At 35.6% G+C, this 20,252-nt stretch overlaps 1 protein-coding gene and 1 pseudogene across 1 annotated transcript; both read right to left on the bottom strand.

Moving 5' to 3' along the window:
- Positions 1 to 1,922: 1,922 nt before the first annotated feature.
- On the bottom strand, positions 1,923 to 3,294 carry LOC122308985 (TLC domain-containing protein At5g14285-like). The gene has a single exon (XM_043122286.1). The coding sequence runs from the start codon at positions 2,938 to 2,940 to the stop codon at positions 2,191 to 2,193; it is 750 nt and encodes a 249-aa protein (XP_042978220.1). The 5' UTR covers positions 2,941 to 3,294; the 3' UTR covers positions 1,923 to 2,190.
- A 1,708-nt stretch (positions 3,295 to 5,002) lies between these two features.
- On the bottom strand, positions 5,003 to 18,510 carry LOC122310095 (annotated as a pseudogene).
- Between the last annotated feature and the right edge of the window lie 1,742 nt (positions 18,511 to 20,252).

Raw genomic sequence — 20,252 nt, 5'->3', positions numbered from 1 at the left:
TCTGATCTTAATAGTTCATTTTACACTTTGGTTTTGGTTCTTCTGCAACCTCAAGGTGTTTGATTGATTCCACATAATTCCTCCGCTGTAAGTAAAGGAATGAATAAAATTTGGGTCCCATCCTCTTATAAAAAAAAAGTATAAAAGTTTGGTGAGGTTGACATTATTAAAATTTTCAGCAACTGGGACCATTTGTTTTGCTACTTATCATAATTGTTTTAGAGAAAAGTTACTCCTGATTCTTTAATCTCTATCATTTCTCCTCCATATTGTTTAGTTGCAAGACTATGCAGAATACATGGATTCTTGTGCCATCTAAACGCGATGCAAACCATGACTTTGTTTTCCTTCAAGTAATAATGTCTTTGAAAGAAATAAAATAAGACTTTTGTTACGTAAAAGTAAAGTCGCGTATTAATTTACGTACTAATATTAATTACTTCATTTTCAAAATTTAAATTAGTATTATTTTTAATAAAATATATTTTTTAACTAATCACATTAGATTAAGGTACATATTAGTATGCAGTTGTGCTTACAACTAGATTTTTCTATAAAATAAATATGAACTCAGTATCCGCTCAATTTGGTGGCAATTCTCTTCGTTTATTTTCTTTAACTTTTGGTTCTAGCTTGCATGCAATATGCATGATGGTACTCCACTGAGATATTATATGATTTCTGAGATAAAGAGTAATGGTATGGATTTTGTGCAGCCTCTTTTTGATATCCAACCACCTGATCTCAAGCATCAGGAGTTTTGTCTTTCAACTTTCGATCCTAAATATTTTTCCTAACTTTGGGTCACGCTTATTGAATGTTGCCTTTTCTACTCAGATCACCAGTCTCACAAATCCAGGGCTTTTTGCAAATCAGGTAAAGCATCGATGAAACTTGTCCCAAAATTATGGTTGCCTCTTGTCGCTTTTTCTAAGACGGCATCTTTGCAATAATTCATCCATTTTTGGATCTAAGAAACAAGAATGAAACCAAAACAGGAAAAACAGAAAAAACAGAAACCCCCCAAAAAACCAAAGAAAACTGGAAATAAGAGATCTTTCAAGATTGTCTAGTAGGAAAATTGTTTAATATGCGGTGCTTTAAACTCTGATAATGCATAGATATCGTGATAAATACTTTCTTTATTGCGGCCAAAACCAAGTGAGCTCCTGCCTTGACTGTTCTTGCAGTGTTCATATTGAAAGCTTAAACTTGCAGGACTAAAACATCGCGATGTGCTTGAGATTCTAATTTTGGAAAGCCCTCACGTACAGCTGACCAATAACTGTTGAGTTCTTACAAATTGGCCAAGCACAACTTCAAAAGAAACCTTGGCTTAAGGCTGTCCTGCAGTTAAATTTTATCAGTCTTTATAGACTTTCAGCCTGCCCGTCAGTAATATTTTATTTCTCGTGGGCGGGTATTATAATTCATCGGCCTTAACAGTACAGACCCTTCGGCCATTAAGAAAACATACATGGAAGACGGAACAAATCTTCAGTGCATTTTGCGAGTGAAGCCCTTCGCAATCTAGGTCAAGATAGGTTGCTGCAGCGTGGATATTCTCAAACACCTTAGCGGAGAGGAGATGTCCCCAAACCCAACAGATGGAACAACCAGTGATCGCATGAGTATATGTATATCAGGGTCGGCATGGTTGCTTCGGATCTAAACGGTACTGGAGTTTATTTATTTCACTAATCATTGGGTTAAAAAGGCTCAATGCCCAAGGTAGACCGACCATATTAGGTAGCGCAAGGTCACTCCAATTCAGAAGGATAGGCCAGAAAGTTGGAGAAGAATAGCTTAAAGAGAGAGTCTAACCTAAAGTGAAATCAAAATCAACGAGATTAGCCAATTCTGTGTTCAGATTAATTCTAAATAGTCACACCCAAACAGGAAAACAATTCATTCTCTACTTCTTCTAAGCAAATAGGCTTTGGGATATCTTCATTGCAACAAACATCACAAATGCCTATTGTATATGATCATATACAGATAAATGATATCACCCATAAAATTTAACTACAAAGTTACAACCCTTTAATTACAGACCATCATTATGAACATTGTAGGGATCCATAATCTCACATCCAATTCTGACTTGACTGTTGAGCTGTTGAACCCCATGATTCCCAATTTCCATCCAGCCAAAAAAGAAAAGAAAAGAAAAAAACCACAGATTTTATTTTACCTGACTTTCTTCTGGACTTGGAGACTTTTTTCTTTATACCAATATATCCATTTATTCGAAATCCATAACAAGCTAATCAAGATTGCAGAAACAATTACAACCATCCAGGAAATCCATGCCCACCTCGGAATAGCATTATCAGCTGCCCCACTTGCGTAAAACACCCCCATCTTATACACCACCACCGTCCCCAAAATCCCTCTAGCAACAGAATAGAAAACATAGAAAGGAGGAGACAGAAACTCGTACAATTTTGCAGCCGCAGGAACATCAGCTTTTTTCAACCTAGCAATGCTCCACACGTTCTGACAAGCACTGGTAACCTCAGCCAGAACAAGAAGCACGATTATCGCCAAGGCCCCGTGACGAACCACATAACGACAGGTCACAAACACGTACAGCGTAGCTAAATGGTGACTGATGAATAAGATGTCGTTGGGGAAGAATACCAGGTAGTGGATGAGGTCCATCAAGAAGTAAGCTATGCTGAATTCCAAGACTGTGTTTTGGAAAGCAGCGTTCGGAGAAGCAAAACTACGCGGCGTCGGGGCGTTTCTTAGTGCGTGGATGGCCATGATAACAGCAGGAGTGCCATGGCTAAGAGAGAGGAGACAGCTCGCAGCGTCCGGTCGATGCTTTGTACCCCAGTTGCGAAGAATTACAAAGAAAGCAAAGAGATATAGCAAGACAAACATGAGGAAGAATGTAGGGAAGGTTGGGCTGAAAAGATTGAGAAGAGTCTCCATGAAAACCCAGATTCAGAAACTCCAAGATAGACGATAAAATCAAAGCTTCCAGCGCAAGAGTATGAATGAATTTAGCAAAACCAACCAGCAGAGTCGGAGAAGTTGTGAAGGATTGGAGGACAGTCGTCCACAGAGAAGCGATGAAAACTTTTTGAGTCGAAGGCGAAAACAAATTGGGGAAAGTTTTGATGCGGACTTGCGATCAGTTAATCCGTAAAGAATGGAAAAGATACGTGACAAAATGAGAGGGGATGATTGAAGAGAAAGGGTTAGGCAGAACGCAAATTGAAATGGACGATGATTGTCGCGGGGCTTGGATAATTTCGGTAGTCGTTTCGTTTCGGGTACCAAAACTATTTAATTAAGTTTTAAGATACATAGATTGATTTCAACTAAATAATGATATTCCTTGTGCTGCGTTGGCTTTTTAAAAAGGGCGCATCCACCACTCGCTCAATGACACGTTACTCTTTGTGGGTCCGCGTATGGTCTTTTGGTAATTTTGATGATAACAAATTTACATCTTAAATTTAAAATTTTCATCTTATTATTACAATTTTATTAAATCTCTATATAAAATATAATAAATAATTTAATTTTTTCTTAATTTTTTTAAATATCAAAATAATAATAATATTTAATATTTCATCTTAAACTCAAAATTTTCATCATACTTACTAAACAAGAGTTATTCTATTCATCATCTTTATATTTCATATATTGTAAAGAAAAATAAATAAAAAGATATAAAAAAAAGTCGGTATGTGATATAGAGAATCAAGATGAAGAATAAAATAACTCTTTTTATATATTAGTTAATCACTTCTAGCTTTTACCTCATCGTTGTCTTATCTCTTCTTTTTTGTTATTAGCGATAAGTTTGTTTCCAATAGGTTCAATTATAATTCATAATTTTATACCTATAAAAAAACGAAAAATATATGTTAAAAGAAGAAGAATAAAAATATATATATTTAATATGCAAATATATTATAATAAGAATGTAAATATGGTACGATATGTTTAACAACTTTGGTTACTTTTTAACGAATAATCTTTGTTTCGTTTTTCTAAAGTTTACCGACAGCCAGCCTTGCAACTGAACATTGTTTGCGTGTAATCTACCTATATATTACACCTATCTATATATATATATATATATATATATATATATGTAGATATATAATAATTAAGAATATATGGATATGCTTGTCGTGTGGCTCTGCACAAACTCCTTTTTAAGCCCTCTCTTAAGAAATCAAATAACCTAGGGTAGTTTGTTTTTCAGAATTTTATTACGTACAAGTAAACTTACGTATTAATTTATATATTAATATTAATAACTGTATATTTAAAATTTAAATTAATATTATTTTTAATAAAATTTATTTTTTATTTAATTACATTAAATTAATATATATATTAGTACACAAAATTACTTACAACTAAATTTTTCTTTTTTTCCAACCTTAAATACAGCAAGACAACTAACCCATCAGGAAATGCCGTGCCTCGGCCTTAGCTAATTCCTACCAGTCAGTTATTTAATTTTTAGTGGATTTTAACGTTAGGCTTTAATTAGTTTTATGGACAGGTTTGCGTACTAATGGCAGAAAATGGTAGTCAACGAGAAATTAAACCACTTGATCATCAATCTACGGCAAATGAAATGGATAGAGTAGAGATCAAGTACTCGATCAATGAAAATTCTACTTCACGTTAAAGAAACTAATCATTTTATTTTTATTGTGACGTAATGAATGGTTATGGAAATATTGTACGAAGTGTTCGAAGAGTGCAACAACGTTGTACAAGAACTGGTCATGTTGGGCTACTCCAGTTTGATGTGCAGCAAGTAGCAACATCAAGAGTTTAGTACGAGGTAATTCACTTTGATTCTCCACTCAATGGTTGGAACTTGGTGGGCATTCCAGACGCAAATTCATGTGAAATTGTGAAACATTGGTGGCACATGAGCCACAAGCGCAACCTAGATAGCTAAGCTCGCTCTTGAAGCACATGACTCTTGCGTAGCAATGGAATGCTGCTTGCCCAAACATGAAGATCGGCGGTAGGAGATGTTTGTTGTGGGGTAGAGATCGAGGCCGCCAACATGATCAGTTGATCTTCTTCATGCATAGCTCTAGAAAATAAAAAAACAATAGATATGGAAACCGTGGAGGGAGGATGGAAAGGAAGAGGAGGAGGCTGTGGGGATACACACTTTGTGGGGAACCCACTAAAAACATATCGAATTGGCATTTGGCCTGGTCGTCAAAGTTCCTACCTCCGAGAAGAAATCCTCAAGCCATTCATTACGATAAAGACAGGTCGGGAAACCCACTAAACCTGTCCTATCGATCGGTACCATTCCTAGTCCTAAAATTAATATAGAATCTTAAGCATAATAGATATCTACATAATCTTGAAATCTTTATGCTCATCTGTCAGTACCAAACAATTGCGAGTATTTCCTACCTATTGTAATTTTTGTTATTATATAAATGCTCTGTCATCACAATAGCAGCAAGTGCTCTCTAAAATCTACATTTCAACAATGAAAAACACAGGCAAAAGGAAAGAGTTGTTTTTTTAAAATTGAAATATATTGTTGCATTACCACTTATCAAGGTTCTTTAAGAAGCTTAATTTGAAATTCTATCAAAACTTGACAGGGTGTTATTTTAAAACCTAACCGTCTCAAGCAAAAATTCTAAACTACATTAGCATCGACATAAATTCTTACAGGAAGTCTGAATTTTGTGATTTCAGTGGCATTAGCTTAACTCTGAAGCTCAAACGTTCTGCTTGGGTTTGACCAGTCGGGGTGGACATAGCTGACCTACATGATCACCATCCCTCCATCAATGGTGAACACCTGAAAGACCCAAATTGGGGGTCTGAGTATCAAACCGGGGAAAAACAGGTAAACATAGATGGAGTGATTACTGGTAACACATAAGGGGACGCTAATACAGACTTGACTCATTACATCAGAAAATTGGGGGTCTGAGTAACACTCAAACCTGTCCAGTTATGTAACAGGCCGCGGGGTTGAGGGCCAAGAATTCTACTAGTCCAGCGACTTCTTCCGGTTGGCCATACCTTCCTGATTCCAGAGTATAAATAAAAACCGTCATTACAATCTATTTTTGATTAGTAAACAAAACTTTATTGATCAAAAGATTAGGCAAGAGTCCACAACCATCATTACAATCTTAAGGAGACAAGTTTTATTATCATTCTTAACTATCCCGTCTAAACTGGCACCCTCGATTACAAAGCAATAAAGCCTTTCTTAAAGTCTCACCTAATGGGATGGTCTCCAGCAATTTCTTCTCAACGTCTTCCCCTAGCTTGGCTGTCATGTCAGATGCAATGAACCCGGGGGCAACAGCATTAACCTGAAGGGCAATCCTTTAATCATAACGGTTCTCCACATATAGCATCAGCTGCAATTTAGGATGTGTCTGATATATAACTGAAACAAAAAGATACAAATTTCTAAGAACTCACATTGATGTTTTTGCTTGCATATTCCTTTGCAACAGTCTTTGTTAGGCCGATTACCCTTGCTTTTGCAGCACTGTAGTTGGCTTGACTAGCATGTCCATTGATACCAAAGACCGATGCTATATTGATTATCCTTCCCTGTAAAAAGACCACTTGACCAAGATGAGGAGATGACAACAAAAAGTAAAATTAACAACTGACAAACAACCTATTATTTTGGAAATCTCATCTTGTTTATATATACATATAGGAGACATTGGTAGCTCACTAATATTAGTAACCCACACTAACTAACATTTGCCTCGTGTATCATGGAGTATAGGGCAACAAAGCACAGGAAATTCCCAGAAATAAATTTTGAGTTAAAAGTTTGAGTTCTTTGGCAATATACTCCGCACTTGGACAAACGAGATTGACAGACAGCAGTGCTATGTCACCTTTTTCTTCTTCATCATAATTTTTGCTGCTGCCTACAAAGAGTAAATTCTTCTCAGTCTTGAATAATAATTCAGGCAATGCACTTCCATGGGGTTAAAAAGTTTGACAAGCATACCTGTGTACAGACATATACACCTGTAAGATTCAAATCAATAACCTCCTGCCACTAAGATTTCTTCATCCTCATTAATAAAGTATCACGAGTAATTCCTGCAAGTATGATGTATAAGTTCAGAGAGTAGAGTTTGATGTTAATAAATGTTGAAAATGGAAGTGAACATTCAGTCACCTGCGTTGTTTATCAATATATAAATAGTTCCCCATGCATCAACTGCCTATAGATGAGGGGAAAATATCATTAAGCATGCCAGAAGTAGAAACTCATGCCGTCAAACTAACTCGCTTAGCAAGGAAAAACATAGGCTTACAGCTTTAATCATTGATTCAACGTCAGCTTCTTTTGATACATCTCCCCCGAAAGGCATGGCTTGTCCACCATTTGCCTTAATCTGCAATAAATAATGGAATAATCCGTCAAAAGTGATTTCTATAGTACAGTAACGATTTCCGTGGGCTCAATGCCCAACAACAAGAGACAAGACAACAGCACATCGAATCATTAACCTCTTTAGAGGCTTCCTCAGCCTCCTTTGATAACCTGGTGAGTTTTGTTAGGTAGAACTAAGTTCATGTACCATGATGATTTTTTTTATTTAAAAAGTATAAAAGAATTTTTGAGACAATAAGAAAATTCTCAAGATATAACAAAAACAAAGAATGAGGACTCTGCTATTCTCTGCATCCGAGACACCTAAGACAAAGTTTCTATCTATTAGAGGCTGAGCAACAACTCTGCTCCACCACCTGCTGCTGCTGCACTGCACCTGTTGTACTACTTTTGTCCCATGTCAATGGCCACGACACTGACCCACCTCAGCTGCACATTGTAGTGGAATAGGACATTGTACATAGAATATTCCTTATTCTTTTTGTATGCATTATACCAGCTCAATGTATATATATAGTACTGCTTTGTATACTCGACAAGTAATAAAAATCACAGAAATTCTCTCTCAATCTTTCTTGCTTTAATTCATCTTTCTTGTCATCTTTCCTCTCAGTTTTGACATGGTATCAGAGACAGGTCTTATAGTAATCCTGCTTCATTTTTCTGTTCAGGCTTCTTCACAATACATTCATAACATTCATCCATTTGTTCACATTCAACTCCTTCAATGGAAGAAGAAAGTTCATCCAACACCCCACCTGAAACAAACAACCCATTACATAACTTCCTACCCACTGAGAATCCAAATAGCCCCTTTTACCTTCATTACAGTGACAATGCCAGCTCTGTGATTGTCTCTCCACCTCTTACAGGTCCAAATTACCTCTCTTGGAGTAGATCATTCTCACTATCCATCTCAATCAAGAATAAACTTGGATTCTTGGATGGAACCATCACTAAACCAGAGTTGACTGACCCCTTGTATCTCCCATGGTTAAGATGCAACAACATCATCCTTTCATGGCTTCTTAACTCAATATCCAAAGAGATAGCTTCCAATGTCCTCTATATCAGCTCAACTAAAGCAGTATGGGACAAGCTGAAGGTGCGTTTTGCTCAGCCAGATAATGTCAGGATCTACCAGCTTCAACAATAGCTTGGCACCATTGTGCAAGGAACTCAAACTGTTAATGAATATTTCACTCAGCTGAATGCAGTTTGGAAAGAACTCAACATCTATAGACCCGTGCCTTGCTGTTCATGTGGCCTTTGCACTTGCAAAGCCTTGAACTCAGTAGGTGAGGTTCAGCAGTTTGATAATGTCTTCAAATTCCTTATGGGGTTGAATGATTCTTATGAGAGCATTAGAGGACAAGTCATACTCATGAGTCCTGTCCCTTCTATAGATAAGGCTTTTTCTTTAATTCTACAAGAAGAAAGGCAGAGGCAAGCACGGATTGTAGCAATACCACCAACTGAATCTTCAGCTTTGGCAGTTTTTAACAATCAATCTAAGAAAAAGGAGAGACCTGAGCTCACTTGTGGACATTGTGGAAAAACTGGACACAGCCGTGACAAGTGTTATAGGTTGATAGGATTTCCACCAAATTTTAAGTTCACAAAGCAGAAACCTGGACACTTCAACAATCAAAATTTTTCTGCTACTCATTCAGCTAACCAAGTAATTTCCCAAGGACAGGAGAAGGAAGTGATGGAAGCTCCAAACTTAACACTCTCGCAGTCTCAAATCCAGCAACTCATAGCACTGGTCAATAATCAAACACCATAGCTGACTCATAAGTAATCATCTCAAGCACCTCAGTCCATCAAGACCACCTCAAACTCGAGCAACAACTCTCCTACTCACTCAAATATGGCATGTATACCTTCTTGCTCCTCTATAACTTCAGAATCATCAACATTTGGCACAAATCACCACTCATCACTTGTGCATCATCAATCAGATGAACCTATCAACATCCATTGGATCATTGACACTGGAGCAACAGACCATATAGTCTGTTCTCCATCCCTTCTCACAACCATCACTTGCATTGCCAATGCATCAGTCCAGTTACCAAATGGGACATGTGTAGAGGTCACACATATAGGTGATGTCCATCTCTCAAAGTCCATCATTCTCACAAAGGTCTTATGTGTTCCTTCCTTCAAAATCAATCTCTTATCTGTCAGCAAACTCATTCTTAACCCTCATATTTGCCTCATTTTCTTAGATAAGTTTTTCTTTATACAGGCCCTCTCTTCATGGATGACGATTGGACTAGTTAAACTCAATCATGGTCTATATTATCTCCTTCCAAACCATCTTGGCTGCAGTACTTCTCAACAGATTCCCAGGACCCTATCAAAACTGTCAAATGTTTCAGCTTGTAATACTGTCGATGAACAGTCCTTTGATTTATGGCACCTTAGATTAGGACATTTATCCAACCAAAGAATGAATTTAATTCATTCCTCTTGTCCTAATGTAAAAGGGTGTGATCAATATTGTACTGTTTGCTCTTTATCTAAGCAGAAACGTCTTCCATTCCAAACAAGCATTATTTCTACAGTTTCTGTTTTTGAGCTTATTCACTGTGACATTTGGGGCCCATACTCTCAAGCTTCCTTGAATGGACATCATTACTTCTTAACTATTGTTGATGACTTTAGCCGAGTTACATGGGTATACCTAATGCAATTCAAATCAGAAGCTAGATCTCTCCTATAGTCCTTTGTCCTTATGGTTCAAACTCAATTCAACTCCAAGGTTAAAAATGTTAGAACTGATAATGGATTGGAGTTTCAAATGTCTGATTTTTTTAATTCCCATGGAATTTTACATCAAAAAATATGTGTGTACACACCCCAACAAAATGGAGTTGTGGAGAAAAAACAACAACATTTAATCACTGTTGCTCGAGCTCTACTCATTCAAGCCTCACTTCCCATAAAATTTTGAGGAGATGCAGTTTTAACAGCTGCACATTTGATCAATACAATACCTTCACCCATCATTCATAACAAATCTCCATATGAGATGTTATTTTCATCTAAGCCTTCTTACAATCATTTGAGAGTCTTTGGGTGTCTTCGTTTTGTGTCTACACTCAAACATAATAGGACTAAGCTGGATCCAAGAGCTCAAAAATGTATCTTTCTTGGATATCCAGCAGGAATTAAGGGCTACAAAGTGTACAACCTTGATAATCAAAAGACCTTCATTTCCCGAGGTGTAGTGTTTTTAGAATCTGAGTTCCCTTTCAAAAATACAGATTCTAAGAAACCTGCACCTTATTCAAGCTCACAAGATGTTAGCATTCCTCCTCCATTGCCTGACCAGCTATGCTACCCTCAAGAACTTTCACAAACCACTTCCCTCCAAACACCTCCACCTCAATCAAACCTTTCCTGTAACAGCCCGCTAGAAATTCAATTGTGAAATTTCTATTGACTTTAGGAATCTCGTGAAGACTCTATAAGCTTTCACGAATCCATTAATCATATAGGTTTTAGTCTAACTATATAGTTAGTGTTATTACTCATTATAGTATTAGAAGTGTGTTTTTGATTATTGGAGATAGTTAGAAGTGTCTAAATATATTATGGTTTGTGCCATTAGACTCGGATGGTTATTTAAGATCTTATGGCGCAATAACACTTTTTCATATTTTCGGATGAAACGTCTGTTCAAAACTGTAGATTTTATTGGATAAAAATATCTTGAACTAATTTTTGTAGATATTATTGGGTAAAAATATTTTAAGCTAATTTTGTGGATATTATTGGATAAAAATATTTTAAGCTAATTTTGTGGATATTATTGGATAAAAATATTTTAAGCTACTTTCGTGGATATTATTGGGTAAGAGAGTCCTACACTTAACTCTCACTTCGGGTAAGAGAGTCCTACACTTAACTCTCACTCTAGTCTCATCTCTTCCATATCTCATCCATAAGTATCTCCAGCCACTCCTCCCCACGAAATTATCTTCATTTACATTTTCCATTAAAAGAATACCAAACACTCTCTCTTGGACAGCTTTTAGGAGTTCTTTTGCACACCCATTTCGAAGGTTTTGTAAGTATTTTATCATAAAGTTCCCTTCATATAAGTTATTCCTTTTTTAGTCTAGTTTACATGGATATCTTATTTGTCCCATTTGAAGATCACTTAGTCAGTCAAATATTATGTAAACTATAGAAATGTCATTCTGGGAGATAAACTGGAGAATATGATATAGTTTGGAGTTTTTGACCAAGCTAATGGATAGATATTGATCCAAAATTTTTATGGAGTATTTTTAACATGTGTATATGATTATTGGTTGAGGATTTTTGTATGATTAAAGGTTTTGATGAAAGATTTTCTTAGATTTAGAAACTTAGAAACTGGAAGAGGAAAAACAGTTTCTGTTTTGAGAAAGTTTAACTCTTTGGTAGTCTAAACCTATTCCAATGACTTTGATAATTTTATTAGAAGATCTTAAGCATCTTATATAAATATTGTATTATTATTTTGAAGATATTTGATGTTAGTTTCAAAAATATGAAATTTTATGCAAACAGATATTCAAATAAGCCAAAGTGTGGATGTTCTTGGTTAAAGTTATGTTTTGGTTAATTTTTAACCATGTGATAGTTTGGTTTGAAGATCACATCTTTATAAGTCATAGATCAAAAGGTTAATCAAAACAAGTTAGAAACAAAAATCAATGGAAATGGCATATGAGAATTTCGGCCCTATGGAGTTTTAATAGTTGTGATTAGTTTTAAATTTTTCTAAATTGATATTTGAGTTGAGGATAAAATTTACATGAGGCATGTAAATTTTGGTGACTTTTGTAGTTAGTATGCAAAATCCTTAAGTTATGGGTAAAACGGTCAGTTTTCTACATATATTTGAGTTGAGGATAAAATTTACATGAAGCATGTAAATTTTGGTGACTTTTGGAATTAGTATACAAAATCCTTAAGTTATGGGTAAAACGGTCATTTTCCTACATATAGAGAGTAAAATGAAAATTTTACTATTCAAGTAGTATTTTCCATATTTCAAATTATTAGTGATTTAGTGCTAACTTTTAGAATCACTAACTACAGTTCCTCGTGATCGCGCTTGAGGTTTTATAAGAAACGCAGAGATCGAGGTAAGTTAGCTTTTAACTTACTAGCAGTCTACTATGTATGTGTGCTAAGTAAATGAACTACAATGTATGTATGTGTATTATCATATATGTCATGCCATGCCAAGTTATCACATAATTGTCTATTATACAGAATTTATTCTATCATCAATTTTTATCTGTTACATAATATATTCTGTTATGTATTACTGTACATTACAAGTACGTCATGCTATGTATGCCATCTATTACATGTATGTCAAGTCATGTAATATTCACTGTTGCAACTATATCATGTTAAATATGTTGTCTATTATATGTTATGCCATGTTACGAAAGGTTTCTATCTCAAGTTGGTCATGTATTTCAAGTTATGTTCAAGTCACGTTATGTTACGTCAGGGGTTCAGTCCTTTCGTATTCCAATCACGTTTCATATTAAGTGTGTAGAATACATGGGGCCATAATAACTGTGGAGTATGTATTTACACGTAGAATACATGGGGCCACAACAACTGTGGAGTATGTATTTACACGTAGAATACATGGGGCCACAACAACTGTGGAGTATGTATTTTTCATGTTAAGTCAAGTTTGTGTAGAATACATGGGACCACAACAACTGTGGAGTATGTATTTACACGTAAAATACATGGGGCCACAACAACTGTGGAATATGTATTTTTCATGTTAAGTCAAGTTTCAGAACAAGTTCATGATAAGTCAAGTTTCATATCACGTTCATGTTAAGTCAAGTTTCAGAACAATTTCATACTGAGTCAAGTTTCAGATCAAGTTCATGTCAATTCAAGTTCAGTTCATTTTTCAATTTAAGTTATATCAATTATGCTATGTTGCACGCCAAGTTATACTTTAATTACTTATGAATTTGATTATCCAATTATGCTTTTACTGTCATCCATGCATCATTAGCTTGTGTGGAAGTTTTTTTGTTAACTTGCTGAGATTTGTAATCAAATCTCACTGTAGTAGTCCCAACTACCATTCCTCCTGAATGGTAGATCTTGTTATAGGATCTGAAGGAGGATCAGGAGCTGACTAACTAAACACAGTCGACTGAACGACGGTGCGTCGTTAATGTTAATATAGTAGTTAAATTACTACTTATACGATGGAGTTGCATCTCCAGTACTTTTTGGATCATAACTATTTTGGATTAGTGTTGTGATCTTAGTTATTCAATGGATCTTTATATATGGAGTATGTTTTAAGTATTTGAGATATTTTCAGTTTGGTGCATAGTATTGCTAAAGAAAAAATTTATCCGCTGCAAATATTGCATAATGTTAGATGGATGTTAGGAATATTGCATCTTATATGTCATGAACGGGGACAGGTAACCTTGTGTTACATGTATCGATCCTTCAAATGTCCGTCCGATCCCAAACGAAATTTGGGGGTGTCACATTTCCCCTCATTCTCATTCTCAATCAGAGGCCTCCACTCCTCCCTCTCCTTCACTCAATCAACCTGAAGACACTATGGTATCACCCCCACCCCGTGCCTTCACCACACACTCCACTTCGAAGGTCTGATAGAATAAAGTTTAAACCTTCTTACTTGCATGATTGTCACTGCCAACTTGTCACCAATCCATCTCATTCATATACTTTTCCTTCTTCCACTGAACACCCAATATCCCATCACCTTTCATACCAGCACCTCTCCTCCTCACATCAAGCCTATGCAATGTCACTTACACTCATCTCAGAACCAAATACTTATGAGGAAGATGTGGTTCATGAACATTGGCAAGCTGCCATGGCTGCTGAATTGAAAGCCCTTGAAGCAAATGGCACTTGGTCCATTGTGCCCTTACCTCTTGGAAACAAGCCAATTGGTTGCAAATATGTCTACAAAACCAAACTAAAATCAGATGGCACCATTGATAAACACAAGGCAAGGCTTGTAGCTAAGGGTTATACACAAAGAGATGGGTTTGATTACCAAGAAACATTCAGCCCAGTAGCAAAAATGACTACTGTCTGTGTGTTCCTTGCTTTGGCTGCAATTTCTGGATGGCACTTAGAACAACTAGATGTTCACAATGCATTCCTCCATTGTGACCTTAAAGAAGACATTTACATGGAGCTTCCACCAGGTTTTCAGCTCAAGGGGGAGTCTCAATCCAAAGCTCAAAAACTGGTTTGCAAATTATACAAGTCCTTATATGGCCTAAAACAGGCCTCTAGGTAATGGAATTCAAAATTTACAACTTCTCTCCTTGACTTAGGTTTTAGTCAATCAAAATCAGATTACTCTCTTTTCACCAAGAATGATGAAGATGGTTTTGTGGCACTCCTTGTATATGTTGATGATATCATTTTAGGGAGTAATTGTTTGAAGGCCATAAAAACCATCAAAGACCACTTGCATAGGCAGTTCAAGATTCGAGACTTGGGACATCTAAAGTACTTTCTAGGTTTAGAAATTGCAAGGTCAGCAAGTGGCATTCATGTGTGCCAAAGGAAGTATACTTTGGAAGTCCTTGAAAGTGCTGGTCTACTTGGATGCAAACCTGCTTTCACTCCCATAGAGCCAAATTACAAACTAGCACACTCCTCAAATGACTTGCTGTTGGATATCACTACATATAGAAAGCTGGTAGGAAGACTCATTTACTTGACTATCACAAGACCAGACATAACATATGCTGTCAATGTGCTTAGTCAATTTCTAGACAAACCAACTCAGGCACATCTTCTTGCAGCTCATAGGATACTCAAGTATCTTAAAGGTTCAATTGGGCAGGGAATTTTCTTCTCTTCAAAATCATCATTGCAGTTGAGGGGATATAGTGATTCAGATTGGGCAGCCTGCCCTGAGACTAGGCGATCCGTGACTGGTTTCTGCATGTTTATTGGTGATTCAATGATCAGTTGGAAAACCAAGAAACAGGCCACGGTATCAAGATCTTCAGCAAAGGCAGAAAACCGAGCTTTGGCACATGCAAGCTGCGAGATTGTTTGGTTAAGAGAGCTCTTGAAGAACTTCAACATAGTACATTCACAACCTGTCCAACTCTATTGTGACAGTCAGTCAGCCATCCACCTCACCAAGAATCCAATTTTCCATGAAAGGACCAAACATGTGGAATTGGATTGTCATTTTGTAAGGGAGAAAGTCATAGCTGGAATCATTGCACCCATTCATGTAGCTTCCAAGTTTCAGCTGGCTGACCTTTTCACAAAGGCATTACCAGGTCCATCTTTTCATTCACTATTGTCCAAGATGGGCACCTTAAATATATATGCCCATCTTGAGGGGGAGTCTCAAGATATAACAAAAACAAAGAATGAGGACTCTGATATTCCCTGCATCCGAGACACCTAAGACAAAGTTTCTATCTATTAGAGGCTGAGCAACAACTCTGCTCCACCACCTGCTGATGCTGCACTGCACCTGTTGTACTACTTTTGTCCCATCTCAATGGCCACTACACTGACCCACCTCAGCTACACATTGTAGTGGAATAGGACATTGTACATAGAATATTCCTTATTCTTTTTGTATGCATTATACCAACTCAATGTATATATATAGTACTGCTTTGTATACTCGACAAGTAATAAAAATCACAAAAATTCTCTCTCAATCTTTCTTGCTTTAATTCATCTTTCTTGTCATCTTTCCTCTCAGTTTTGACAAAAATATCTTATCTTATAAAATTTATTTATCTTCAATTCACATCGTTTTGTTAAACATATGTCTTATATATGTGCACGAATTGGTGAATTCTTCTTGCAAGCAGATTTTCCGTTTTGGTAATTGCAATTATCAACGAAATTCCGCCCCTTTTACAAAACATAATCTCAACAAGGTATGCAAATCTAATCGGTAAACAAAAACCACCAGAGCTTCAATAACCCCTTTTCATGGGCTATTGACGAAAGAAATTATCTTGCAGCAAAGAATCAAAGTCTTCTACAGAACTACACCAACCGATCAGATAACCAAATTACTTTGTGCTCTCTAAGTCACAATCAAGTAAAACGTTCAGGGTCCCAATATCACAAAAGTCCTTCCAACCAGCTTTTCTTAATGACAATGCAATTGATCTGCCAATATCTCTGGAAGCTCCGGTAACAATCACCACAGGAGCTTCCACTTTTTGGATAGTTGCAGCAACTGCTTGTCCGAGTGCGGCTACCAGGGCCCTCGCCCCTGAAGTAAATTCCTAGTTATGGTCGTAATGTTTCGAAAACCCCTATGCAGTCAACGAGGACTACAATACCTTGACATTCAAATGCAAACAGATACCTGTGTAACTTTCAATAGCTTAAAAACAAACTTTTTTTTATTTTTTTGGCTTCCAAACAAAACAATTTGAACATAAATAGGAAAAAAAAAAAACAAAAGAACGACATGCAAAACAACATATTCGTTACCGGAGGAAGCGAAGCTCCTCGCTGTGCACCGGAGGCCAACGCAAGGCCGGACCTGACCCGAACCCACCACACCCAAAACCGGAGACCACTGCCGAAAGTGAGCGTATTTACGGTCGAGGGTACATCGAAATTTCAATGCGGATCTGAAGGCCACGACGTCTGATCCAGCAATGGAAGAAGCCATTGCAGCTCCAAAGAGTCTCAGAACCGTTGAAGAAGAAGAAGAATGGGAAGCGAGAAGTTTAGCCAGAAATAAGAGCAGAAAAGTATGAGTCGATCGTATAAAGAGAAAACAGAGGAAATGTTTATGGCTCTTTCGGTTTCGGTCTTCGGCTTTGGAAGCTCCGGAGACTTGGGGCAACTACTTTCAGTCGCCGTTCATTAATATATGCTTTAATTTTGAGTTGCACTATGTATTTACAAGTTTCGTGCAACACATTATAATATATTACTTAAATATAAAGAATAATTATTAATATTTTTATATAAATTAATATATATAATAAACTTCTATATTAATTAATTAAATAAAGTGACTGATGCATTAATAAAAAGACTTATAATAAATAAATTATTTTTAAAATTTTTAATTTAAAAAACCGAAAAATACAAAGACAAAATCATGAAAAAATACAAAAAACAAAATAAAAAAAAGCATATTATTCATCGTTGTTTCAACTAGAATCACACTTTTCAGATACAAAACCTGCATGATCTCGATCATGGTATGATCATAACTTAGCCAGGGTACTGCCTCTAACATTGCATGAAGCATTAATACATGCATGCATGGCTGCCTAGAAAGAATAATGATCTGTTCCAAACTGCCCATTACAGAACCAAGTTATTTCACGATTGCATCTGCAACTTTCGCAAAGTACTTCGTCATGTTCATCCACCTCCTCGTCCGTTGCCAGCCATCCGTTCGTGATCTTTTGTATCTTGCATGGTTCCTTCCGCAGACACGATTGTTGTCTTCTAACGATGATGTTCTTTTTTGGCGACCACATACATATCCACATCATTCTCTTAATTTTCTCTCGGCATTCTTTCATTATCTGGCGTTCCGATTTAGCCTTCAAAGAAGATAAAATCTCCATACCTTTTAGCTTTGATTTACGATGACCATCATTATCATCTCCCAAACATAGCAGGATAATACTGTAAACGTACGTTGCCTCCATGTGTCCTTTCTCTGCCGCTCTTTTCAAATACTCCAACCCTGATTCTGTCATTCCTTGATGGAAATAATCGAGCATTCCCTGTCTATACAACGACTCGGGGTTTCGGCATTCTTTGCAGCGTTCCAAGAATGACGAGATTTTGGGGTTTGCACTGCATGGAATCGCAGAAAATTTATCCAGGGATACGCGTTGAAATATTTGATCTTCCTCCGATAGTTTGAGAAAATCTTTGCAACTCAGTTTTGCATTGTATAAATCAGTGAAAGAAGCCGAGCCGACCTCTGCAAGAACTTCCGTCAGCAATTCATCAGGAAGAGATATGATGGAGGTCGAACCCCGAAGCTGCTTGTATTGATGATCTGTTATTGTCTTCTTCGCCTTCAGCAAATCCATTAAGGCTTAAACTAACGTACGTACCGACTGAAGAAGAACTCTCTTTGTTAATTAATTACGCCTCATCATGAACATTCTTAGCTCTCTCTATATATATAATATATCTGAAGGCCGCATGAAATTAAAAACAAAATCTCAGATAATCGGCCCTGTGTGGAGGAAGGGGGTCCCCAGATATGCTATATTTATAGAGAGATCGAGTCGAAATCCAAATCCTGTTGAGATTAGGAAAGTCTTAAGGTAAAAAAGACCAAGCTATCAATCACCGCCTGATCTCTCTATCTCTTTTATTTTGATAGTTTCTATATTTGGTGAATCCAAATCCTGCTGAGATTGGGATATTTGTACAGGAAAAAGTTATTAATCCCCAGCACCGTTGCTTGCTCACTAATTAATAAAGCCTCGTTGGCTTTTTTTTATAAGTTAAACGATATAAGTGAATGATTGATTTTTTTTTTTTTTACTTAATTATTAAGGAATTGATTATTATTAAATCGATATATTTTTAATTTTTTTAAAATATTTAAAGATATATAAAAAATTATTAAAAGAAAAAGAAAAAATAAAAAAATAAAATAAAGTATATTTACGCTTATCAGTCAATTTATTCGGTTAAATCGATCACAGTAGCAGTATTCTTTTCAATAATCATGTGAATAGTTGGTTGAATTAAAACAATAAAATTTTAATTGTTCTTTTCTTTATAAATGTTAGACGATCCGACCATCGATTCAAAAGTCTCATCATTATTAGATATTAATTTGATTAAATATTTAATTAATTCATCTTTAATTAATTCTTATGATTAAAATATTCTATCACGCTTTCAAATTTAGTACCTACACCGTTCCACTCTATTGACATTGATTTAATGGTAGTCATTTATCGTTAGAGAGCTTCACTCATCTATTAATATTCAATGACGTAATATCAATGCATGATTTTAATCTAGCCGATATCAATTATTAAAGATCCAACCAATATTATTTCAAAATTTCTATAATTATTAGATACTAATTTGATTAAACATTTAATCATTAGAATTATAACATTAAAAATAATATATATTAGATTCTATGATATTGTCCTTATCTTATTCTTATATTATTAAATTTATTTATTTTTAAATAGATCTAATTATTTATAAACAATATATATATATACGAAAAACTAAATCAAAATTTTACGGAGAAAATAGTCATTCCCTTTAGGTTCCTGCTGGCCGGCTCCGCAGAATTCTTGCATTTTTTTATTTTGTATTTTTTAAAATATTTTTTAAACTCCTTTAAATATTTTTATAAAAAAAATTACAAACTCACTTATAAACACTTCTTCAATTATTAAATAAAAAATATAAAATAAAAATAGGTGACTTTTTTGGGTGATATTCCTATGCAGGAATATCATTTCCCTTCCCTTAAATACCTAAAATAAATTCTAGCTCCAACTAATGTATTATAGAATTAACCGTAAACCAAATTTTTCAAAACATAGCTTTTGTTTTCGAGAAATTATTTAGTTATAAAAGAATTTCATAAAATTAAGTAAATTTATAGAATGACATGACTTGATATAATATGTCAAATTATAAAATTATTTTTATTATAAAATATAATTAATAAATTGCATAAAATTATGAGCAATGCTACTCAACCTTCCCAACCTTCACATGCCATTTTTTTGCATTTTTTTCAAATTTTTAATATTTGTTTTAAAAAAATTTAAGTTTATTCTTCTTAAAC

This window comes from Carya illinoinensis, chromosome 5, assembly GCF_018687715.1.
Source record: "Carya illinoinensis cultivar Pawnee chromosome 5, C.illinoinensisPawnee_v1, whole genome shotgun sequence".
NCBI classification, from domain to species: domain Eukaryota; kingdom Viridiplantae; phylum Streptophyta; class Magnoliopsida; order Fagales; family Juglandaceae; genus Carya; species Carya illinoinensis.
This window is presented reverse-complemented; position numbering and strand designations above follow the sequence as displayed.

Coding starts and splice junctions, on each gene's coding strand:
- LOC122308985 (XM_043122286.1), bottom strand. CDS start 2,940: ATGGAGACTCTTCTCAATCTTTTCAGCCCAACCTTCCCTACATTCTTC.